Genomic DNA, 26,328 nt, shown 5'->3' on the forward strand with positions numbered 1-26,328 from the left:
TTTTGGCTTTGGATTGATGCAACCTATGTGAATGCTGTTCCTCTGTCCTCGTGCCTTTAGATACAGGGGTCACCTGTGGCTTAAAGCAGTCACTTTTACTTTTGGCCATCTGGAAAGCAAAGGACAAGCAGCCCCAGCACAATTAAGTACATAAGTGGCTGCCCCAGACTCAACAGTGGTGATGYTTGTTCTTGATTTGAGCATATGAGGGAGTGTACTTGTGTGTGATTTTGCACTGGACCAGAAGAGAAGGCAAGCAAGCAAGCAAGAGAAGGTGAGCCAGCAATGTTCCTTGTGGCCAAGAAGGCCAATGATATCCTAGGCTGCATTAGGAAAAGTGTTGCCAGCAAATCAAGGGAGGTGATCCTGCCCCTCTACTAAGTCCTGGTGAGGCTGCACCAGGAATACTGTGCCCCAGTTCAGGGCTCATCAGTGCAAGAGAGACATAGAGGTACTGGAAAAAGGCCAGTGGAGGGCTACTAAGATGATTAAGTGACTGGAGCATCTCTCATATGAGGAAAGGCTGAGAGAGCTGGAACTGTTCAGCCTGGAGATGAGAAGGCTGAGGGATGATCTTAACATGTATAGTATCTGAGGGGAGAATGTAAAGAGGATGGTGCCAGAGTCTTTTCAGTGGTGCCCAGTGAGAGGCAACAGGCACAAACTGAAACACAAGAAGTTCTGTCTGAACATGAGGAAAAACTTCTTTACTGTGAGGGTGACTGAACACTGGAACAAGTTGCCCAGTATCTCTCTTCCTTGGAGATACTCAAAAGCTGTTGACAGAATCCTGGGCAATGTGCTGTAGGTGACCCTGCTTGAGCAGGGGGATCAGACTCAGGGATCTCCAGGGGTCCTCTCCAACCTCAGCCATTCTGCAATTCTGTAAAGAGCTGAGCTGAGAGTTGTCAACTCTCTCAGTCCCAGCAGAAGGGAAAGGAAAGGAGACACGAAAACAGCGAGCACCATCACCTTTCAGGAGAGTCCTAGGCCTGCCACCTTCCAGCTGTAATATGTGATTAACTATATCACACACACCATATCAAAGTGGACAAAGAGGAGCATGAAGATGCTCTCCAAGCACTACTGGATTCTGAACAAGGACAAACAATGCCATTGTCTTGAAGAAAATGGCTCATGGAAATGACTAGTTAGCTTCTAGTCTCGTCCTGAAACTGAAAAGTATGGAAAACATGGCTAAAGTACTTGCTGGCCAGTTTTCCATACAGCTGAACAGATGACATTATATTGCTTAATCACCGGAAATAAAACAGTGAAGGCCTATTATATTGAGAAATATTTTCCTGCTGATCTAACGTACACTTAAGAGCTTTTACTGACTTCATCTTATCTACTTGGCTTTCTCTGGTTAAAATCCACCAGAAAATAAGGAAATAGTTGTGATACTTTAATGAACACATTACATGTTTTAATCTGCTAATAACTCAATTTCCCAAGTTAAAGGATCATTTCTGTATAAAAGCAAACAGTTGGTTGCTATGTTAATATAAACACATTCCTCCCTTCTGTTTTCATTCTGCCACAATACTTCAGACTTGGCTGTTATGAGARGTTTAGTCTACCCAGGCTTTGTTTGTCATTGAGATGCTCTGCTAGATCCTTGTGCTCAATTTTAGAACTTTGGTTAATAATTCATTTACTTCCTCCCCTTTTCTCTTTCTAAGCTATCAACCCATGTTCCAAAAAGGTCTGTGATTCCAATGCTGACTGCACTTACCTTGGACCAAATCATCACAAATGTACCTGCAAAGAAGGTTACAGAGGTGATGGTCAAGTCTGCTTACCCATAGACCCTTGTCAAGCAGTATTTGGAAATTGTCCTCCACAGTCTACCATTTGCATATAYGATGGTCCAGGAAAGGTTAGTATTGAACTGGCGCCCAGAACATTTCCTGTTTCAACAGCCTAATAATATTTTCTCTCTTATGCCAAAGGCACAAGAGTACTAAAATAGGCCTCAGAAAGGCCAAGCTCTATTCCTAGCTTTGGCATAAGTCCTTTGATGACCCAGAGTTCCTTTACCCCTGTGCAGGCATGCTGCTTTTTAAACAGAAATAATACCTAATACCTTTCATAGAATATTTTTGCCAAAATTCATCTCCCCTAAAGGGACGCACTGAAATGAAGCTTCTCTCACTTAAGTTTGATTCATTCTCTGCTTGCAGGGAGCTTATAGGACAAGTAGGCTTCTTACACAGGTACCTCAGATATACGCCTAAAGTTAGCATATTTAGGAAAGTAGTCAGGGTCTTTGAGGACTACCAATGAAAAGCACCATATAAAGGCCACATATTATTAAAACTGTTGGGAAGTGGCTCAGATTTCAATGTTGTAAAACTTGCGCCACTAGCAAAGTATGACTTCAGCGGACCATGCCTGTTTTGCCTGGCCACCCTGAAAAGCTGAAAAGGGAGTCATTTAGCATTGTCCTGGAGTTCATAGCATGTAAGTTGCTCCACTCAGGTGTCTCCCTGTGGCTGGCAACCAGAGCCTGATGCGTTTCAATGATGCCATTGTAATGCCTCACTAGTTAATGATATGCTTTCACACTGCTTTCGGGAGGTAGAGGACTGTGGGAACAGAAATAAAAAACCTGACCTATCCACACTGATCTGAAATGTTTCATGGTCACAGTAGTGAATCTAAAGGGGCTTTTATCTGAAAAGAATTTGTTGGAGAGCCAGTAATTTTCTTGAGTGGGTAAAGCCTAGAAGGGGGTTGAATAAATATGGATAAGCTTTACATTTGCATCTGAACTCACCAGGTAATTAACTGAGGCTTTTGAAGTTCACTGGTTTTAAATCCTAGTTCCAGAAAAAAATGCTGAAATCTACAATTTGTGTATATCTAATTTTTCTCTCCACTCTCCTATCCTTCTAATTTAGTCCCACTGTGAATGCAAAAAACATTACACAAACTTTGTACCAGGAAAAGGATGCAGCATGACAGACATCTGTAAAACTAACAACACCTGCCATAAGAAAGCTAAATGCTCAATGACTGCACCAGGACAAATTATGTAAGTCTTTTTCCTTGTTAAAGCTTTCACTCAGATTCTCCCTCTTTTCTCTAGTAAATAGGCTGTGAAGACAAATCCAATGGATGAACACCTCCTGAAGTAGTTTCTTTATTGAGGACAAGTGTACAAAATTTAATGGGCTTAGTGTCAACCAGTTAGCACAGATATAGATTTCATCAAACCATGTGCCAAACCACGTGCTAATACCTATGAAGTTTTAGTTTTATAACTCTCAGAGGCTATTTCTACACTAGTAAATAAAAAGAGCCAAGACCTTTTTATATTCCTTAGGGCAAGCAGCACAGTCTGGCTCACAGCTGAAGTCTTTTCCTCCTCCAAAACAAAGTATCTGCCTATTGGCAATGGTCCCTGGCACACACTACCCCTTCAGCTGTGCCTGGGCATTGTCTGGGAGAGCACTAGCTGATGGGGGCCAAAAATACGCTGGGCAGCATGTTAAAAATTGATCAGTATTAATTCACATTGGATAGCACTCCAGCCCAGGCCTTGGCGCATTTCAATATAGATATAACCAGTGAATCTGATCTTCTTGTTGTGAAAACAACATCCACCTATGCAGTTTCCTCAAACTTTGGATCAAGCACGTGAAAAAGAACAAGACCTCTGGCAGACTATCTTCTCCTGTACATACATTTGCTACACAGATCTTACAAGGAAAGCCTGCTTAATGCAAAATGTAAGAACAGTATATTAAACCAAAGAATTTGAATTACGTATTTCTGTAGTCCAGTGATGGCTAGTAGAGAGTATAAAGAGGTACACTTGAAGTGTTAATTTTAAGGAGCTGTGGGTTAGAATGTGAAAGACAATAGAGAGCATTATTATAAGTTGGGAACAAATTATTTGCCATATAGATCTAATAGATAAGAAGTGTTCATTTGGGAAAGTACTTTGCTATCTGTTCTTGCTTCATCATGCACCTTATTTTTACAGTGCAATACTAACACCACTTTCTTGTAAATTAATGTGTATTTCAAACAAGTTTATCTAGAATATACCCTAGCTGATTTCTGGAGCATGCTATAATACTCAAAAGCTATATGCACCATGTAACAGTGGAAAACAGTAGAGCCAGATGCAAAACATTTAACACTGGATAGTATTCCTATCTGAAATCAATACCAAAATCCAAATTTTTATGAGTTGAAAAATTAAAATACAATTCCAGATCACATCAGTCAGAACCTTTCTTTCCTAGTTTATCACTTTTACACTGTTGCAATTTGATTTTCAACAGCTGGTTGTGGGGGGAAAAAGCAATCCAAACGCCATGCATTTTGGACTTTTAATGTGGAGGGGAAAAAAACACTGAGGAAAGGAGTGGGATTCTAATCAAACTAAAACCACCTATTTGGCAAAATTAAAACTATACTGAAAATTTTCAAATTTCAGGAGAATCCACTTTTCAAAGAGGAATTTCAGAAAGAAAAGCACTGATTGATACACATGGCCACAGTAAATTAAGTCTTTCCGAAGCTCTAGTTGTGATGCCTGTGACATTGTTACTGTATTTTGGCTGCACCTAAATTCTTTTTCTCCTTTTTTTTAATTCCTTTTAAAACACAAAGTTGTAACAGAGCTCTCAGACTGTCATTGCCTCCTTACCCTTTTTTGTTTTTGATGTTTTTATTAAAGACATAGTTGCACTGTTAACCTTCCACATGTCATCACTTCTGCTTCCTCCATAATCAAATGATTTGTACAGGAATAAACCTGTTACGTAGACAAAGAGGTCATATTTATGGTTTGTGAACAAAATAACACAGCAACCTCCCCTCACCCCAGAAAAATCAAGCTTATCTCCATTTCTGTTCCCATATAGATTTTTTTCTGAGTGAGTGCTGACACTGTCTATGACATTGCTTCAGCACAGTAATTAGTCAGCCTTACCCTGCAGCTAAAAAGTTTCAGCTGGTGCAGAATTGCACTGTATGTTAGACCATGCGTTCTCTGGTTTCCAAGCAGAACTAGCCTTCTGTCAACTAACCTTCATTATTGCCTTTTTCTATTCCACTCTGTACCTAGCTCTGCTTTCAATTTAGAAATTAACAGCTTCATAAACCAAACCTCTTTTAGAGAAGACTGAAGTAAAATAGAGGTACAAAAAGTTGGGATTTCTGTCTCCAGAAAGATGTAATTCTCTTCCTCCTCCTAGATAAACTGAAGTAGTGACAGTTCCTCAGTCTGTTTCAGTCCTACATATCCACTTACCATATAGTTGTTAAAGCCTTTAAATATAGTTAGAATTTCTTTCTGTGTGCGCTACATTTTGAAAAGTGCCTAGTTTAATTTTAGCCATTGAAGATGAGTAAATCACGGTCAACCTCCAGCCAATCTCCCAGGTGCAGCCAAACAGCAGCAGAATTTGTAACAACTGTAACAGAGCCAAGACTGGCAAAAACAGACTGCATTGATGACTGCTTACTTTAAGACAGCTTGAAAGAGTCCAGATATTTAGAGAGTGCTAACTGCTACTTCCTGTAAATAGTCAGGTTCACATAAGGTCAAGGTTCACATAAGGACAAGCTACTCTTTTGAAAATAACAACCATTTGTACCAACACCTAATAACAAGTATGAGTCAAACACATAGACCACCAATGCTTTCTACTCCCCCCCCACCCACCGCTCCTGCAATGCTGAGTTCCTCTATGGCAATAATACTCAATTTTTGTGAGGCGTGTTTCCTCTCTCATGCAACARAAAATGTCAGATTGACACCTGGGGTTGTTTTTTCATAAATTTGCTTTAGATATTGTTTTGGTTGTAACTAGCTGCTTCAAATGCAGCCCATCTCAGGCAATGCCTGTCACTCTCACAGGCACTATGACCCAAGTCTGCTCTGGAAGTCCATAGCACCACATGAACTATACATGTACTAATGCTTTTGCAGGCTGTAGTCTCTAACGGATAACTACAGTGACTGTGTTTCAGTAAAGAGACAGCAGCAGTAAAAAGTAGACATCTGAAAACATGACATTTCATACTTCAGCAACTTAAAGGAAAAAAATCACATTAAACTACCACCGTTGCCCAAATTGATTACATTACTTAAAGGGCAGTGCAACAAGCACAATGACTTTGCTTTGTTGAAAGGATTGACACCACTAGCTACGTTTACCTACAAGACACACATCAAACTTTAACATAGTGTTGGGCACATACGGCTGTCTCACTGGATCCATGAGCTGCTATCAGCCCCTTCATATGTAACTAGCATTAATCCTGCTGAGGCTCACTTAGTGAGAGTGGGGCTTCACATAACCCTGCCACCTGGCATGGCTGACAGAAGGACCTCACAGCAGGTGAGCAGTCACCATATTTCCCTGCTCACCAAGAAGTGAAATGTGCTGAGCAGGCAGCTCATACAACCAAAGAAGTTTAAAGCAGCAGGAATTTAAGGGCATCTTTGCTGCAAAGTGATGCAATTTCACATCCATTGCACTGCATAGTCCAAGGCAATACAAGGCACAGAAATGGTTGCAGAGCAAGGGAAATCTACAGTTGGTCAAGAGATGAGGAAGCAATTTCACATCATTATCTGATAAGTGAAAAGATACGTACAGCATCCATTCACCAAGTGGTAACTTGACAGCATGCAGAAGCAAAGATTGAAATGTATTCATACTTCCTGAAAATGCTTTCAAAAAAGCAACTACTAATACCTGAAGCAGGTTTAGTTAGAGCCTTGCTGATGCCACAGAGCATGCAACTGTGTGTCAGTACAAAACTGAGGTGACAGTCTCCTCACAGGTGCACTTGCCAGGTGGGCTACATCGGGAATGGCTTTGTATGCTATGGGAACATCATGGAACGACTTAGAGACTTGAATGCTGAAGTAGGAGGAGAGTGGCAAGGAAAACTGACATCTGCCTTATCTCTCATGGGTAAGTAATGGAATAAAAGCAGAGCCAGCTCTTGGTGGGTAGATTAATCATGTCCTGTCTATCCCCCACCCAACACCCCCAGCTGTAGGACAGAGCTGCTTGGAGGCATGAAACAGAGCACACACTATTCACCACAGACACGCTCTGGTTGCCCAAAGCACACTTTGCTCACTGGCCAAATCAATCTACAAGAATTTTTAAGTAAAAGTGCTAAATATGTTCCCACAACCCCACTCACACATCATTTTGTGTCACCTGTGGTTTTTACCTTACCTGTATCATTTCACTTCCTCTCCCTATCACTATTGCATTGGATAACAGAGATGTGGTCTAGAACAATGCACAGAAATACACCAAAACATCCAGATTCCCGGTATGGCCTCTCTTATCTAGTACCCAGCTGTCAGCAGTGGCATTGTTCTGGCTAGGAAGAGGGTCCAAGAGAGAATCAGGAAAGAGGGGAGAAGTGAGGGGAAGAGGGTGATCCCATCTGTGATCTCCATCACTCTCAAGAGCTTCCCTTCTGACTCTTTCAGAGTGCATCAGCAACATCTGAGCAGCTCAGGGTTGCCAAATCACCTGCACAGCCAAAGTGGAGCCCCAGTCAGGGCTCACAGCCTAAGTGGCCTCCAGCAAAGTGTCTGAAACATCCAGCAGAGCTGTATAAACCCGAATGACAGATGGTAGAGCTGCCAGGGCTCTGTCAGAAACCTTGCTTGTATTCAATATAAATCCATGTACTCCCTGATCCTTCAAAAAGAGTGTTTCAAACTCTATGCATTGGCATTTTCCAACAGAAATCTGATTTATTCTATTACCATTATTTTTGAAAAGTATTAAGGCATAGACAACCTAATTCTTCAGCCACACATTTGCAAATCTGGGTRTATAACTTTGGATACCGACTCATGTTACCCCTCACTATCTACTAGTAAATTTACATTTACCATGCCATAATACTACAGCAGTAAAACAGCTGTCATTGTTCTGTACCTCATCTAATTGTACAGGTTACTGATAACATGTTTCAGACAAAAATGATGAAGGTTAAGGGAATAAAGAGCTAAATTCTCAAATCAGATTGTGATGTACAATCCTTTTCCAAAAGCAGATCCAAATACTTACTGTAGCAGAATTCAATATTCAAAAAAAAAACAAACCTTTAATCAAGATGAAACTGCCCTTTGCAAAGAAGGTGAGCTGTAAATTCCTGGTATTTGGGAGGTTTGGAAGTATATCATGAGAGTAAGAGGAGGAAATGGTGTAGAAAGTAGTGAACAGGAAGGATGTTTACAGTGGAAGGAATTGCTGATAGCAGGACAAAGACTTTGGAAATCAGGAYAAACTGTGCGTTTAATATTGACTGCAGAATGGTTCTTGGGAAAGGGAAGGCAAATTATTTGTGAGCTATCTGTTAGAAGGGGAAGAAGTATGAAAAAATATTAAAGGATTCTTTCAGTTTTGCTAAGTCACTCTCCTTGCTGACAATATAAACAAGAGTTTGCGATTGTACCAGGATGCCAAAAAATTAAGATGTCCAAAGGAATGAGTCTAGCCTTTAGCAGTTATTGCAGTCACCGTGTGAAGAAAAAAACAGAAGTATCTCAATCAACTTCAGTTGCAATCCCACAAATATGAGCTTTGAACACTGCTAGAATTTAGTTTTTTGAGTTTAATTTGTAAGTATGAAAACCTCCCTCATGTTTAATATAACTTGCTTGCTCTTTTTCACTAAACCCAGCAACTAAAATAAATGTCCTTAATTCCTGACCAGAAGAGTAATTTCACATAGCTCGCTGAGGACAAAACCTGGCAGTGATCTCAATATTCAGCAGTGAAAATAGAAATTTCTTGCTTCAGCATTGAGTACTAGTCTGCATTTCTCTATGGTCCTCCTTATGTGTCTGAAAAGTACCTGACATGCTGGGTGCCACCATTTGGTAACAACAATCCAAATTTTATATTGCTTGATCAAGTTTTGGACATAAACACACCATTTGATTTATCAGTCAAAAGCTACAAAGACACATTAACTGCACAGATTATTTTATAATATATTCACTCCACATTAATGTCTTTAAAAAATTAAGTAGAATATATAGCAAAATACTCCATACTATATTTTAAGACAGCATATTAAGCTGATTTTTAAGATATATACTCTAGTACATCATACCTATAATAACTATAAAAATGTTTTTAGTTCTAATTTTAAACCTCTGAAAAATGGGCTGAATATTAGAAATATTTAATGGCTTCAGCTACAGAATTCTAGTGTATGAATCTAGTGCTGTCATACCGCTGTCCTGAAAACAGAAATACCATCTGGGTAGCAGATGAACTTTAATTACCTTGCACTGCATCATTTTTTATTAGTAGTTATGTGTTTGCTGATCTGGCATTACCAATAGGTTATCATTAGCATTCCCCTCACCGCACAAAGACTGAATTAATGTAAAGTAGCAACCTGTTTCCCTGTAAAGACACTAATGCAACTCCAAACAAGTCCTGTTTTCATGGCCATCACCCTGGTTAGCATGCTACAGAATCAGGGTTACCAAAAACTATTCTGAATGTTTTGCCTCAGTATCTCAAATATGCAAATGCACCTAGATTATGCATCTGCTCTGCTTTTCTCACCTTTCAACACCAGATTTAAAAATCTTAAATTAACGTTTAATAATCACCTGTCTCCAAAAGCTTTTTAATATTCATTTACTCTTTTTTTCCCCTCTCTTATAAGAAAATGTCTATGAGTGGCCACTGAGTAGTCTGGGACCATTTACCGTGCTTGTACCAACGAACAAGGGGCTCAAAGGTACAAATGTAAGTAAACAGAGAGGGCTCTGCATGAGTGGAATTTAACTCCTTCAGCAATCAGACCTGTGTTAAAAAGGATTCTAATTCTACAGATTCAGAAGAACCTTTTGCTTTAGTACTCTTCTAGCTTACCATATAAGTCTAGGAGCCACAGACTCTTTTCCTTACTTGAAAGGAAAGCAAAATGATTTTCTTAGTGAAGGTAGAATGCAGTCATTTTTCAAATACTGTTTGGATTGTCTTACATGTCATTACATAACATTTGTTTTTTATCTAGTTGAGACAGGCTCTGAATTCAGGTCTGAATTTTTAGCAGGAAAGTCTAAAGTGAACTTTTAAGTAAGATTGATAAAAATAATATTTTTAGTAGAAAAAAATCAGATATAACATTTTTAGTGATCAAACAAGGTTAAAACTGTTTTCTTTGTTTGTTTTACATTCTGGGAACAACAGGGAGAGTGGTAGAAAAGAACACATTTGGGAAAGGTAATATTTTTCATTTATTTCACAAAAAAGAAAGTTTGGAGATGAAAATGAAAATCTTTCCAAAAATTCTGCCAAGAATTTAAGAAAAAAAGGACAACACTTTTTAGGATACTCTGACATTTCTATTTAGGGCTTAAAAAGTGATATGGTATCTGGATTTTTGGATACTTAGCATTCAGCATCTTCCACTGAAGTCAGGAGATCTCTCGATACACTCACTGCTTATACAGGGACATAAGGGTGTGATATAACCTGAACTGAAATCAAGAGAGGCTCTGCTCGGTTAAAACTATAATCTCATTTCAGAAGATATTTTTCAATGCACTGTGTAGCTATTGGAGGGGGGAAAAGAAGAATCATTCACAGTGAGCTTTTTTTTTTTTTTTTAATAAAGTGTGCATTGAAATAAATCTCTGTTCTTCTGCACTTCTAGATAAAGGACCTTCTGAATAATAAACAGAAAGCACAGTACTTTGTGAAACTCCATGTAATTGCTGGTCAGTTGAATACCAGTAGTTTGAATAATACTAATGTAATATATACTTTGACTGGCAAGGCAGGGGAGATATCAAAGGGAGAAAAGGTAAGTGACCTTCCAGCCTGTATCAGCAAGGCTTGTTCTTCATGTTTAAGTCTTTGACAAGGAGTACAAAAGGTCTTTCCACAGCAAGGCATCAGGTTGCAGATAGCTGCTGCATTGCAAAATGCTAAAGCCATTKGCCACATATTGCAGAGAACTAAAGTGAAGCCAAAGCCTCACCAGCAAAGTTCTCTAAGTAAAGTCAGTGAAAATAGAAAGTTGCCTTTAGAGTTGCAACACCACTGAATGGGTAACGCAGACAGATCTAAAAATGTTTTCTAAAATAAAGCCATTTTAAATATGCAGACATGACCTGCAGAGCAGGGTAGAGACAATAAAAGAACCAAAGTGAAGTGGGGCAAGGGGAAAGCTGGGAGCTGATGTTGAAAGACTTTTTGTATTGCTTATACAGAGAAAGCACCGACTACACTGCAGACTCATGTTTCCCTGAGCATCCCTAGACATCCTTTGAATAATGCAGTAAATACAAGTCTTCAATATAAATAAAATACACATGGCCATTATCATGAAAAAAAGTGGAGTAAGGTTCATTGCTGGATCAGTTTATTTGATATCAGAGAACATCAGGACAGTTTGATCCCACAATTTCAAAGATTTCTTTTCTATGGCTATATATATCTATAGATATAAAAATATATGTTTTCTATACACTTGACTGAAATGAAGCACTCCTTATGTTTTCTACTACAATAACAACATCCAAGAAAAGAGATCTATTTTATTTTTTAAAGAATCTGCATTCCATTTATAACAGGAAAATGCCATTGCAGTCCCAGGCCTGTTAGCTTCCTGTACACTTCAGTACAGTGTGTAATCAGCAACATTTTGTTGTTTTAAATATATATATATATAATATAAGGAAATGGGTTGTAGTCCCTAAGATAATGGAAGTTGAACCATTTGCTACAATCACCTTTTAAATCATTTCCTGGCAGATTTTTATTAGTAGCAATCATCAGAGTCCTATTACATGCACTCCCTTTACCACAAGGCCAGTTCTGTCTGCTGTCCCTGTTTCTCTTCTGCACCTTGCTGTCTTGGAACAAAATAATATGGCTCTGATCCAAAGTCAAAGGCATTTTTTTCCATTTCCTCGATAGATGTTGGAAACAACCTCTAGTCTTACCAGACTTAGGTAGCCCAGGTATTAGCAATGAAAGTGCATGTCAGCCATTATTCAACATGCATACTCTTTGTTGTAATTCCTTAAGAAATAATTCATTATCTATTTCCTGCCTTATTTTAGGATTATCAATTAAGAATTAGAATTCAAGGAGGAAGCACGAAAGGAAAACTTTTGCAGGGGAACATAATTGCTTCCAATGGGATTTTGCACATTATTGACAAAGCCATGGATAACATGGACCCAACATTTGAAAGCAGTGAAGAGGTGAGACATAAGCTATATTACATGCAACTACAGGACTGCCTTTTAAAATAGTTTTACATTAATTTAATGCAAAGGAAGATAACTGATAGCAGCTAGACAAACTCTGATGTGTCTTTGTGCTTCAACTCAGAAAAACAGCATTCAAAATCAAGGTGCAGTTTCCGCAGCAGACAAATATTCACTCTTCTGCCATGCTGATTCATGGAGGACTTGGTCRTACTTACAGTTTCTGAGTTGTGCCTTGGTCCTTTGCAAAATGTGCAACCACAATCAAAGCATTTCACTTGAATCCCCGAATAACTAACTAGGAGGAGGGACTTTTTGACAGACCCCAGGCAAGACTTCCATTCAAATCAACAACAACAAAAAAAAAGGCTGAGATTATAGAAACTAATAATTTTAGATGCCTTGGGTTTTTGGTGCCCTGCTTAACATAATTCTTTGAGAATTCACTTCTTATATGATCTTTTTAAAAATGTTTTATTTCTCTGTCCTTTCTCATTTAGAATACATATATAATGTTTTTCCCCACACACAAACATTGTTTGTATGCTCTGTAACTACACAGTATTTCAGGACAGTGTCAATCTCTTAACACCATGCAAATGTAGCCTAAGAGGACTCCACTATCTCAGCTGGGGCAATCAGATGTCACAGCCATACAACAATAAGGAAACCTAAATATATTTATATTTTTAATAACTGAGACTCATACAATAATTCAACAAGTGTCTTCTAAKAATTGATATTCATTCCATGCTCCCAACTAAAATACATCTTATATTCATCCTGTTTCAGGAAACAATAATATCAGTGCTTCAAGAAAATGGAAGATACAGCCAATTTGCATCCCTGATAGAGGTAAGGATCCAGAAATGCAATTCCATAAAGTTATTTTTAGATGCTTTACAAAACTAATATATAATTTTATWTTTATTTTTAAACAAAAACAGAAAACTGGCCTGGGAGTGGCTTTACAACAGAATAATAGACCTTACACAGTCTTTGTTCCAAGTAATGATGCTCTGAACAGCATGAAATCCAGGGATCTGGATTACCTGCTTTCCACAGAGGTATAGTCTTCCCATAATGCAGATCAGTCTTATGCAGTATACAATTTTCCAGTTTTAGTATTCATTTAAACTAAGCTTCTATGATCTAGGCTCAAGTCATCTGCAACAATTAAAGATTGGTAAGATATCTAATACAGAATATAGCTTACTCTGCATCTGCCAAATACCACACATCTTTCAGCTTCTTCTGAAGCATCTGTTACTGGCCATTATCAGAAGCATGGTACTGGACTAGCTGTACATCTGCTTTGCTACAGAGTGGCATATTACTATACTGTTAACATCTCTAAAATGAGGCTTTTATAGTTTTTMTTTCTCAGCAACATATTTTACAAAATTCATTGGTCTAGCATTTTTTGGCTACACATTGGGGCAGTTTCCCTTTAAGCTGTCTATCTGCGTTTGAAAACAAGGAAAGGAAAGTTCATAAAAACCTATGGCTTATAGACAAGACAGCATTATGAAATTAGTTCTTCATCCTGCAAGTGTCAGAACAGCTTCCCTGTCTCCTGATGTCCTCCATCAGAGGAGCAGAATTTGAGATTTTCTGTCTTATAAAGCAACACCAAACCTACACACCAGGTCCCCACTCCCTTTCTCTTTCCCTGACAGCACAGCCCAGACAGCCACATGGAAGAGCCCCAAACCCATTCCTGAGAGGTCGCACCACTCAGAGGGGGCAATCATGGAGACAGGTGCCAAAGGCTTCCCCACCGGCTGGGACGGGCCACTTGGTGATACCCTGAAAGGCATATGTTGTCCTCCTCACCCCTTAGCACTTCCCAATGGGTAAAGTTCTAAGAGGAGGCAAGAAACTGCGGACAACTCTATAGAAACAAGATATAGTTCATAGCACAAGAAAGGCCAATGCCAAAATAAAATGATGCATACCTGTGATGGTACAGAGTAAACAAGTGCATGCCATGAGATTAACAGTGTTAACACAAAGATTTTTTGTACTGAAATGAGTGACATTGTTCTTATTTGTATGTTCTCTCATTAGTCAGTCAGTTTCATGCTCTTCACATTTGGCTAAAAAGACCTCTTTTATATTGTTGCAGGGTTCATGGAAGCTTTTAGAGCTTGTCCGATATCACATTGTTTCCAGTGTCCAGGTGAGCATGGCTGCTTTACTGTCCCACAGGTGTAACAGTATTTTCAAACTCTTTGCTACTCTGAAGACAATGGTTTTCTAACAATGACCTCCACTCAGTGTTACAAAGCAAGGCTACAAAGGAGTGCAGCTATGCCTTTGCCTTAAATAAGAATAGTCATACCTCAAGGTTACTGAAAGAGRACACATACTTTTTACCTCAGTGTTACCAATCAAAAGAAAACCCCAATAGGAGGCACAGGATAGTCCTCAAAGCACAGCAAATCAAAACTATCTGTGTTGTGTCACATTAATGTTACATGCAAGTAATTATTTCTACCTTAAAATATGTATCTTGTTGTGATAGAGTCTTAACCCAAGTAAAAAAAAAAAACAAAACAAACAAAAAAGACACCACATCCAAACCACACAGAAAACACACACAAAAAAGAGAAAAAAGAAAGAGAAAAAAAAAACACCCTCAGTACTGTCAGCTTTGTATATCTACAGGAATAGGCAAAAGGAAAAGAATAATAATTTTTGTTCCTGAAATAAGGATCTCTGAGCCAATTCTGCTAAAATTAATATCCATCTTCTGTTTCTCAGGGTAATTTTGTCATCATCTAAGTAACTTCCCTATTCTTCACTCCTTTTCCTACTGGAAACAAAAAAGCAAAAAGCAGAATTCAGCAACATCAGCAGCAATTAAGGCTACAGCCTAAAGTTTCATCACTGCCCCAACCCCTGCTTCTAGCAAGGAAGGATGAATTTGTATCCTTAGTGATAGGCCCCATATGGAGTGTCAGAGGCTGAGGTCACTCTGGCACATATCTAGATCACAGGGAGCAGGGGCATGAAATCCATTTGTCCACTCACATGATATCAGCTGTGCTGTTTCCACAATGATCTAAGGATGTGAACAGAACTATTTTCAGGGAGCAGTGATAACTTTACTTAGACTGGATGATATATTGGGGGGGGGGAGAAAAGAAAGAAAGAAAATGAACAATTTTTCCTGGAAACAAGCTCTTCTGAAAGGGCAACCTGCAACCTCAGTCAAAGTTTAAAATAATTGCTCTAGCTACATTGTGTTAACAAATTTGCCATTATGAGACTACCCCTGGAGCTAGAAGAAAGGTGATCGGGCTATTCACTCCAGRTAAGATAAGGGTGGTTTTACTTGTGAAATCCATCTGGATTTTAAAATAACTACTGGTATTGGATTTTTTTCCAATCAATTTGCATTCGTTTCAGCTAGAGGTTGCCAGCCTCATCTCAATAGAGCACGTGAGAAGCATGGCAAAACAGTTCATCTACTTTAACAGGACCAGCACTGTAAGTCAACGTCAGCTTTTACCTGAGAATAACACTCTCCGATTTAGGCAACCATTTGCATGCCAGGGGCAGGGTGGGGAAAGGGGGACACTCCTGAATCTTACAGAAGCAGAATAATTTCTTGCTATAACAAGTAAAATTTTCAGCCTCTCAGCCACTATTAGAAATCAGAACTATAAAAGGTGCAGAGCACATGACTGSTATATAAGGACAGCCTGCATTTCTTTTTTCTTGTAATTAGCCCAAATCCAGGAAAAAATATTTTAAAATRTTTTACAGATTTTAGTTATTTTAAACACTTCTCAGTGCATAGGTAGATATTCTTACAATCCTCCCCTTAGTCGTATATTCTCTGATCCTAATGAACTCAGAGAACACTTCTTTTTAAGAGGTATTACTTTGTTAGTGTGGAATTCCTCTCACATAGCTTTAGCCATCAGGGAGTTTATTTGTCCAAGATAGACTCCACAACTTCTGGAGGCACAAATCTCCTCCCATTGACTATAGAAGAAACCTGGACAATTACAACTAACTAGACACCTAACCTATGGACCACTAAAATTAGGTGAGATGATTCCCAWCTCCTGATCAGACAAAGTCAGTGTTGAAAGTTGCATCACTCTTTCCTTAGTCTAGCATTGTGCATAATTTTCACTTAATATTTAAACAGCCAGATGCCTAGTCAACTTGATATTTACATGAGTAAGAAACAACTAAAGACTTGATAAGGATCTCACAATTCAGCACATTAACAGTAAGCGTTCAGAAAACACAATTAAAATCCTTGCAACACTAAGTCATAGATCTCTAATAAAGAAGCCATTTCAATGGAAAGGAAAGAAAAATTAAAGTCAACATAAATTCTGAAAATCATGAACATGCAGTTAAAAAAAAAAATCTCAAATGACGTTAATTCAAGTTGTACCCTATTAACGAGCAAGCTATAAATTGACCTGTAGAAAAACTTATTTTGGTATGAAGATTTTTGTAGTACTTCTTCGCATATTTTAGCTAAACGTGAATGTTTGAGAGAAAAAAAATGGATCTATGAAAATTATTTTTAAAGGCAGTGCAGTAGCATGAGTAAATTCAGAAGAGTATACTTTATTTTTCCTGTGAACTTGGATAGCTCACAGATTCTCTCTCACCTTTCCTCCAATGTCTGTCAAATAGAATGGGATTACCACAGAATCCAAGCCAATGACCACTAAAATCAGTGGGAAGACAACTGATGACTTCAGGACATTTTGATGAGACCTCTAATCATCAGTTCCAGAGGATAAGAGTGCAGATTAGGAGGAAAATTCTGGATACTTATGTTACAGATTCTGGATACTTATGTTATGATACAGAATATTGAGCAAAAAGGTGCAACATATGCATGGTTCTTGCATAAAATAAGCACAAGAAAATATAGACAGCCAATTACAAATGAGAAATATGACTAAAAATGTTTTAATTTAAATGTTTAGAGGTTGCAAAAATATGATAGCTTTTTTTTCTCTCTGTTATTTCAYAGGGACAAGTCCTGGTGAATGGAGAAGTGGTGGAAGAAACAGATATTGTTGCAAAAAATGGTCGCATTTATACTCTTGCAGGAGTTCTTATCCCGTCCACAATTGTTCCGATTCTACCKCATCGGTGCGATGAGACAAGTACTCAAGTTGCAATGGTAAGAGAGTTACTACAAATCAACAGCTTTACACTTGGTAAGGTTCAGATACTATTTCTGGTAAGAAGAATGAATATCAGACTGAGATTTTAGCTTGCAGTAAGTGTTGCTCCAATATGCTATTACTGGATTGTATTCATACTCATAGCTGGGCTAGTGACAATCCCAGCACAATAATATAAAACAATCACTATCCTAACTAACAACAGTCCAGAGCCACAGCCTTGAAACAGATTCCCAGCTGAGCTGGACAGCATCAAAATTTAATGAAGAAAACACAGGAGTTGGCAGTCAAGAACTATTAATTCTAGTAGCATCTACAAAGAGCCATATGTGCAATATAATCGTAAACTAGGCAGAAATCCAAACAGCAGTCCCTGATACAAAAAGCCACCATCACCTAAAACACTCCAGTAATTCTCATTCCTTACCAGAAATCTATCTATTGGCAGATTTGGCAACTAATTAGTACTGTCTGGCATTGATTAATTCTAACGGTACACTGTGAAGTCATTTCACGATTAACTAAATAGTATCCTTCACAAAAAAGTGTTTCTTAAACTAAAGTTAGACACTTTTGTCAGATTTGAAACCTTCAGGAATAGTTTAAAAATAGTTTAATATCCAAATCTTTAAACAGAGTGCTGCTACCAACCAGAACACTAGAATGGAGTAATAACTGGACTGTTCTTATTCTACCATTCTGCATTGTCAGCTCTCCCATGAGAAGAAAACAATGTAAAAAGTAGTATTTATGAGGTACTATCAGTAAGAAGTGCCAAACCTTGTAATAACTGACAATTTTGCACAGACACGAAAACTGTACATCCCTGAAGACAAAACTTTTATTATGTTAACACATAGGTATCAGTGTACCTGAATGCTGATAAAAAAAAAAAACGTAGGACTCAAAATATTCAAAAACCTCATAGGGATTGAAACAGTACACTATCATCACTGTCCAGCATTTCTGAGTGCAGGAGAGTCAACAGATCCACAGTATCTGCTTGATGTGGGAACTTCAGCCAATTTTGATTACTTCTGACATAACATGCTTTGACAACTGAAATAGCAGCYCTCCCAAGCTATCTGCTTTACCTCCTTTCAGAGGTCCTCTCTCCCACAGCACAGCTGACAGAAAGGAATCTATGTCTGCACTTCAGATATTTCTCTGCAAATATCATATCTTCATCTACTAATGAAAACAGGCAGAGCTCAGAAAATAGGCATTGCACAGAAGTGCAGAACAGGGAAACAGGTCTGCAGTGTGGCAGAGGGGAGAAATGGGACTTCTGTCTTCAGGAAGAGGAGGTAGCAGGTACATGTCAATGGCTAAGACAGTCCCATTTGAAGAAAGGGAATGAACAGTGACTCTGCATGACACTGGATAGCAGTGAGAGCAATGTCAATAGAGGGAAATGCATTCTAAAGATCTCACCCTGACTTTTAAGCTCTAAAATACCAAACAAATTCTTAGATGGATTTTTAGAAACCTGAAGAAAAGTAAGTCAATCTTGGTCATGACTGCACAGCTTAAAGAGCTTTTATAATGCYTAAACATATTTGTCAAATATATCTGACCCACAAACCTTTAAAACAGTGTATCATTGATACCTCCACTATTCAAYAGTCAAACGCTTTTATAAGTCTGGTCCTTTATTCCTTTAAGTGCTTTGCAACACAAGTGACTACTGAATCCAGATCAGATATCATTTTAGTACTTAATTCTTTCCCCATCAGCTCCAGTGATAAATCTGTGAGGAAAATGCCATACCTCAAGTTAATAGACATTTGTCCAATRATTATGAAAAACATTGGAGTAATATACTAGATGCTTGCTCTAATATTTATCTAATTTGGTTGAGACATTAAAAGTCATGCGCAACACAGCTTTGACAAACTCCAGATCCACACACTGAAAGGTGATTCTCTCTGAAGTTATTGCATGCTGAGCTCGTTGGAGGACTCACCTTTTTAACTGCCAGTGGGGTTTATAGCTCCTCAGGGCTGTAATTGCCAGTCTCTGTCACCACCACATGGTGATACATTAGCTAGTGGTGGAAAGCAACCAAAAAGTGAGGACATTAAAATAGCTATATACCACTGTATTATAGCAAAGTACTGGAACTATAACATGGAAGCACAGAATATATTTTTATTCTTTACCACCTATAGACAGATTTCTGTTCACACTACCTATATACAAGATTGTCAACTAATCTGTGATCTGCATAGGAAAAAATAAAACATTCTTAAAGAACCTTAAGCATATGGACTGCACCAGATGCTCGGACAATATAAGTTAACATACCATATTGACTTGAGCAAATGATACCAGTTCCCTTGTTCCTGTGTTTGTCTTCTGTTTTGGGAGCTGACATAAGTCGGAGCCAGGAGACACAGCCATGCCTGGCGCTGCTCATCCATGATCAGTTTCTACCATGCTATAATACTTAAAAGTCATAGATCAGATATTCCTCAAAACTTGCAGTGGATATCACCCGTAAGTTTGTTTCTCAGCAGTTGGTATTCGCCTTTTGAAATGACAGTCCTTCTTGTCTCCATCTAGGGTACCTGTGCAAGTTGTTTATTGCACACATTGCCTTCCTGTCCACAGGATTCAACGCCTATAGTAAGTGACATTTCCTGATAGATTCCTTGACAGTGTAAAATGTCTAGAGAGAGATGTTGTGTTGATTACTGCTTTCTCAGTACAGTGAGCAAAAGAGCTGAATATGAATATAGAAAACTGAGTAAGTACAATGTGGACAACAGTTTAGTCTCCTTTTGGCAATGACTAAAACAACTGATAATTTCAGCATTATTTTGTCTGCTGTAGCAAAATTCCTTACAGATCTCATAGCAGCTTCTCAGGTAAAGGAAAATCTACTTGGGACAGGTTTTGGAAGGAGACGAGACAAGAGAGGAATGAGTATTGCTTTGGCTGTGCTTTGAGAGTTAGCATATGAAAAATAGAGAAAGGATAAGTTTAAATTAGACCCACATCTGTTAAAAATTTCTCTTTGATTAAACCTCCTCCCAAAACTAACTCTCTGAAGAAATAGCTTCAGAATGGACCAAAAGYCTTCGATCTGCTTTGCATCTGAGAGATGCAGTTCTGGCTGCACATTTCTCCACATACGAAACTCAAGTCTGTCTGTTGTAGGAATTTTGTTTTCCAAGTTATAAATAATTCACTGCTAGTTAGTCCTATATGATATTTTCAGTAGTTCTAATAATGATCTAACCACAGGTAAAAGGTAAGAAAACTCATATTATGCAAAAAGGTATAATTTAATAAATTTTTAAAATACGTAATATTATGGCAAAGTGCTTTCTGTTCTCCAGCTAAATTATACTATAATATTGAGATTGTATCACAGTATTGCAGATTGCTTAGGAATACTAATGCATACATTCTGTGCATGTTCCAGCCTTTCGCAAAACGGAGATGCATTATTGAAGGTGCAACCTTTCCAAAAACTGGCTGTGCTAGATACTGCAATATAAAAATAAAGGTACAGAGTTACAGTTCTTTAAGGTGAAATGTATATAAAAGTTTTCCATCATATTGTCTTTTTTGTTGTGAACTTTATTTTTGGAGATGAGAGACACTTGGAGATCTCCAGGTAGTTTCTATACCCTTCCAGAGGTGGTTGAGAGTAACAGACAAATTTTTGCCATTATTCTTTCTGCTGCCTGAAGTAATTCCTCTCCATAATGCATGCTTACACTAAGGTTCCTTAGCTGCCAGATGTTATTTCTGAGAACTTTTCCATATTCTATAACTCAGGAATTAGCACATACAGCTCCTAGTCCAAAYGTCGGCATTGCTCCATACAGTTTCACCCACAAAGAACTGCAGTTTGACAACRACCCTGTCTAGTCCCATCCATTCTTGTCCCAGGACTTCACAAGATATTCAGTAGCAATGAATGGTAAAATGCTCCCAAGAACCACGCTCCACTTGGTCTGTTTTGCATATCTAGTYTTTATAAAAATCATTAGTCACTCTGAGGTGCTTATAATTTTCCATAGTCTTACTCCTGGGGCTTCTAAATAGGCTTCTACATTTCACAGCACCCATGAAGTAGCAAGCAGAGAAGTCTACAAATTTGTAAGCCTTGAGCATTCATCCTTCGCTAATTCATATTTGCCTTGAATTACAAATGTAAATACATTTTTTTGTTTCTAATACAGTTTTTATGCTCTTGGATGAATAGACAGATTGAGCAGCCAATTCATGAATAAAACAAGACACAAACAGAAATATTTAGGGCTGTGTAATGATTAAATCTCATATTGGTGCACAAGGAAAGGAGGAAGATCAAAGCAGTGAATTTAACTTTCACGGGGTCTCCCTGGGGAGTAGAACATATCTTTCAGTTCCCAATCTCAGATAAGAAAGAGAAATAGCCTCTGAATTACACTGCACACCTACCTACAGGCAAATATTAGGGTAGACTCAGTTACACACAGATACATTGGAATGGAAATTTATAACGCTCAGGAATCTATGATAACAATGGGGGAAGGACGTGATGTGTTCTTTTCTCAGGCTGCCCACAACCCTTCCTGGTTCTAACAAGACTATTGAGACAGTTCTGGTTCAACACAAGCTTTTTAAGAAGCAGTTACTATTACAGGCTTTTGCCGGAGGACCAAAGCCTGGTGTAGTGTTGTCTTTTGTGTGCTGTCTCCACACCAAAGCTCTGGAAAAGAGGATGTTTTTAATGCATTGTATGGCAACCACTAGGTTAGAGTTATCTTGAAATAGCAAAATCTGGCACAGACAGGTAGTCCGGGTCAACTCACATAGAGGCCACATCTAGACAGCCCAGAAATGCAATTTCTGTGGTGTGATTTCTCCCCGTTTCTGTTGAAGAACCCTTACTTTTTGGCATTCTTAAGAAGTTGCTGTAGTTCCAACCCCCAAGACAATAACCAATGTAAGGGATTGGTGCAGAGCAGAAAGCAGAGCACTACTTCTTCCTAAGTGAACTATCAGGCCTCTGCAAATATTGAATAGCTCTGGCTCAGTCTGCCCCTATAAAGATTAAGTGTTATTTCAGGTGACAGGCATCAGTATTTGCTTTATTCACAGAAACCAAAATGTTGCAAAGGCTTCTTTGGCCCTGACTGCAGTCCATGTCCAGGAGGTTTCTCCAAACCCTGCTCAGGAAATGGACAGGTAAGTGAAGCATCCAGCAGTATTCTGTACTTTCATGTGGGGGAAAAACTGACTGTGTCCCAAAAAGTCCCTTAAAATTCCTGTAATGCAGAAATTCTTGAGTTCTACAGAGCTACACACTCCATTTATATGTCCAGGGATGACCACGAAAATCAGATTCAGTTATACAGAAGAGGGCAAATGGATCAGTCTCCTCTCAGACCTCTATACTGTAGATTCCTGTGGTTCCAAAACACAGCACATAGACAAGGCTGGGATTAAGTGACTCATTGTGATACCCTAAAGCAAGCAAAGTAAGAAAAAATTAACCCAATTCACTGTTCTCATTTTAAAATAGCAAATGAAGGTGGAATGCACAGCAATAGAGTGTTAACTCCAACCACAAGGAAAGCTTTTGCTATTAAAGCTAAGATTATTCCTTGTAGTCTACGTTACAGTCATACTACAGACAGGCCTACAGTCTCTTCTCGGAGAGGAAAGACAAAGATTTTATTTCATCTTACACATAAAAGCCATCTCTCTTCTGTATTGCAGTGTGTGGATGGCATGAATGGAAATGGAACCTGTATTTGTGCTGATGCATTTCAAGGTTCACACTGTCAGTTCTGCTCAGACCCTGGCAGATATGGACCTCAATGTGACCAAAGTAAGTACAGAAGTACTTCCTCAACTCAGGAGTATGTGATTTTTATTTTAGAACCTAATAAAATTAAAGTAGGAGCTAACCACTAGCCATACACTCTCTGTGAAGGATGAGTAAGATGTCTCTGGGGCAAGTTTTCTTATTGCAGAGGGCTAGGTCATAAGCCCAGAATCAGTGAAAATATTCACTCGGATTTAACTGGGCTTTCTATCAGGTTCGTAGCTTGCCTTATATTAATGTGTTTTTTATTTCATTTCTATCTCCCTGATGTGAGTAATTGAAAAGGAATTGAAAAGGACTGCATTTAGGACTACTTGACAGCCATCCTTACAGAGTAGTTTCTTATCTATTGAATAGCTTATGGCCATAACAGCCATCATCTATATATTGAAAGATTTAGTCTTGCTATGTCAAACTGTACTGCATTTGAGAAACTACAGAACAGGCAAAAAATACAGACATATTCTCCATCTACATAAGCAATTTTAGTCTTTTTGCTATGAAACAGCCTGTCACTCATGAAGCACAGCTCTGCCTAAGGTTCAGAGACAAAAGCTGAAAGACAAATTCTATAAGAAAAGATAGCATTGACTAAGCTCCAGTCTTGTCAATGCAATATATGTTGGCTTAACTTGTTTGCACTTCTTGGGACTGCAGACAACATGTAGGCGCTTCTTGGTACTGCAGAAGGCTTACTGATTATTTCTGTTGGGCATACTGCTGTTTTTTCCAGCAATACTGATGAGCCCAAGCACAACAAAATGCTGGTAGATCTGTRCTGTCGTGTGTACTAGCCCAGGAATTTCTGCACTATGCAATTTGTAGGGCTGAGTGGGTCTCTATATTAAAGGGCTTCCCATATCACTGCACAATTTGTTTGATGTATCTTCAATGCAATAACTTCAGCCTTTATAGCCTGAGATATGGTATTTTGGTCCTACTTTGCTGAAGTTCTTTAAATTTTGTTGACAGATGGGTACACTATAAAGACACAGTAGATCTTAGTTATCCATAAAAGGCAGCGGAAAAACAACTATGTTAAATAAACAGCTCTCCCAATTAAGTGAGAATTTAAAAATTCATAAGGTTAGATTCTAGAGTAAAAAAGGAACCACTTCATAAGAAATGCTACATAAGAACTTACACCTTTTACCACAATGGAACATCACATAGTATTTTATCTCTGGTAGAATGCCTCTGCATTTATGGAAAATGTGATAACCGAATAGACAGTGATGGGATCTGTCTTCCTGGCTCATGCAGAAGTGGATATACAGGGAAATTCTGTGATAAGCAAATTGTTCCATGTGAGCCCTCCTTACAGTTCTGTCATGTACATGCAGACTGCCAGCTTAGCAATGGTGCAGTGAGGTAAGTAAGTAACTTGTACATAATTAATAACAGCTGTGATATAGCATTTCAGCACTTTCTTGATTAAAACAGCACCTTGAAGCACTACACAAACATTAACCAATGGAATACTGCTATGCAGCAAATAAGCATAAACATGCACTACCTGCACCTTCATTTGCAAAATAGAAATAAGAATTCTCAATGCCCTATCCTCAGCATTATATTTAACACTAAAAAGATTAATACATATGAATTTGACCCTTGTCAGAAGGCTGACTTCTTACTGACAACAATAAAGTCTCTTAGAAACTTAACTCTTATTTCTAACTTTCCCTAAATGAATTAAGAATTTAAATATTACTGAAAATGAAACTCCCATGTAATTGTGGGTAGAACGCTTAATCTGGCCATCTCACATAAGATTTGCATGTCACAGCCCTATGGGCGTCTGCACAGGCTATTCAATCTTGACATCATCTGTCATAAAACTCCACATTTCTACAGCTGCCTTGCCCTTGCCTGTTGCTCACCTTCATCTCCACGTGCAGTAAGCTTGCCTGTTACTGCAGTGTATTCATAGTGAGTCATCATGGAAAGCAGAATGTGAGATGCTGCATAACATGAGTGCTTAATAAAATTCTCTCCAGCATGGGTTATTCTGGGGCAGGAAAAGAGGGGAGCTCTTAGTCTTGCATACATTTGACAGAGAGTGAGACCTTGTGTGTCACAGAAAATGAATTTCCCCGGTTCATAATTAACTCAGCGCTATCAATTTACCTTTGCAAACATCAAATCAGTGCAGAATTAATTTCACTCCCCATCTCATAARCAGAGAATAGATCCCATATTTGACAGAAATAACCTAATCTCAAATTTGGTTGGGAGTGGGGGAGAAGTACACACTTAAGCTATTTGCATCGTTAATCCAACGTTACCAATTTTAAGCAGCCTATATATAGCAAGTTACAGAGGAAGACAATAGCTTAATTTTACAGTTGTCCTGTTACGCACAGTGATTCAAACTCCTCACATTCCTACAGCTGTGTTTGCAAACCTGGCTATGAGGGAGATGGAATGACCTGCAGCAGAGYTGATCCCTGTGCTAGCCTAAATCCAGGTGGCTGCAGTACCAATGTAAGTAAGTGTTTTTCTCACAGAGCTTGTCACCATAGAAAAGTAGGGAGGTAAGGACAGCTTGGCAAGAAACCTTTACAGAAGGAATATTCAGAATTTTCAACTGTGGTTGAAGTAGTAATCTCACTACTACACCTCTTAGTAATCTCACTACTATTATTTAGATAATCCGTATACATAAAGGTGGATGCCATATAGCTGCCTTGAATAGGGCATTCCCAAGGTAAGCTGTGATACTTCCCAAGGTAAGCTGTGATACTAGGGCATTCCCAAGGTAGGCTGTGATACTTTCCTGCCAAAAAAGCAGCAACAGCGTTCTGCTTCATCCCAGAGTGAAGATAAAGCTATGACAAGAGAAATTTTGCTTCTGTTCAGAGATGGCTACAGGGAAGACTAAGTGCCACATACCCAAATTATGAAATACAAAATCTTTATTTAGCTCAGTTTCAAGTCAAGGCTTTGGATACATGAAATTACTTATTTCTCACAGGAACTGTTCAGAAGCCTGTGTGAATGTGTACACTTCCAGACTCATATGCTAAYACCTGATTCAACTGAGATGATTTTGTCTGACCTCTGGACTGTCTGTC

General features: G+C 38.6%; 1 protein-coding gene across 1 annotated transcript in view; it reads left to right on the top strand.

The window, feature by feature from the left end:
* STAB2 (stabilin 2) overlaps positions 1-26,328 on the top strand; it is a 98,199-nt gene that overhangs the window by 14,493 nt on the left and 57,378 nt on the right. The window contains exons 8-24 of the mRNA XM_085322617.1: positions 1,686-1,882; positions 2,907-3,040; positions 6,814-6,947; positions 9,691-9,773; positions 10,687-10,836; positions 12,101-12,244; positions 13,043-13,105; positions 13,198-13,317; positions 14,379-14,432; positions 15,665-15,745; positions 17,265-17,417; positions 19,987-20,049; positions 20,852-20,935; positions 22,522-22,608; positions 23,143-23,254; positions 24,442-24,622; positions 25,645-25,738. Of these exons, the coding sequence (XP_085178743.1) occupies positions 1,686-1,882; positions 2,907-3,040; positions 6,814-6,947; positions 9,691-9,773; positions 10,687-10,836; positions 12,101-12,244; positions 13,043-13,105; positions 13,198-13,317; positions 14,379-14,432; positions 15,665-15,745; positions 17,265-17,417; positions 19,987-20,049; positions 20,852-20,935; positions 22,522-22,608; positions 23,143-23,254; positions 24,442-24,622; positions 25,645-25,738 (1,934 nt within the window). The remainder of the gene's footprint in view (positions 1-1,685; positions 1,883-2,906; positions 3,041-6,813; positions 6,948-9,690; positions 9,774-10,686; positions 10,837-12,100; positions 12,245-13,042; positions 13,106-13,197; positions 13,318-14,378; positions 14,433-15,664; positions 15,746-17,264; positions 17,418-19,986; positions 20,050-20,851; positions 20,936-22,521; positions 22,609-23,142; positions 23,255-24,441; positions 24,623-25,644; positions 25,739-26,328) is intronic.

This window comes from Rhea americana, unplaced genomic scaffold, assembly GCF_003343005.1.
Source record: "Rhea americana isolate MKP2758 unplaced genomic scaffold, rheAme1 scaffold_79, whole genome shotgun sequence".
Classification (NCBI taxonomy): Eukaryota; Metazoa; Chordata; class Aves; order Rheiformes; family Rheidae; genus Rhea; species Rhea americana.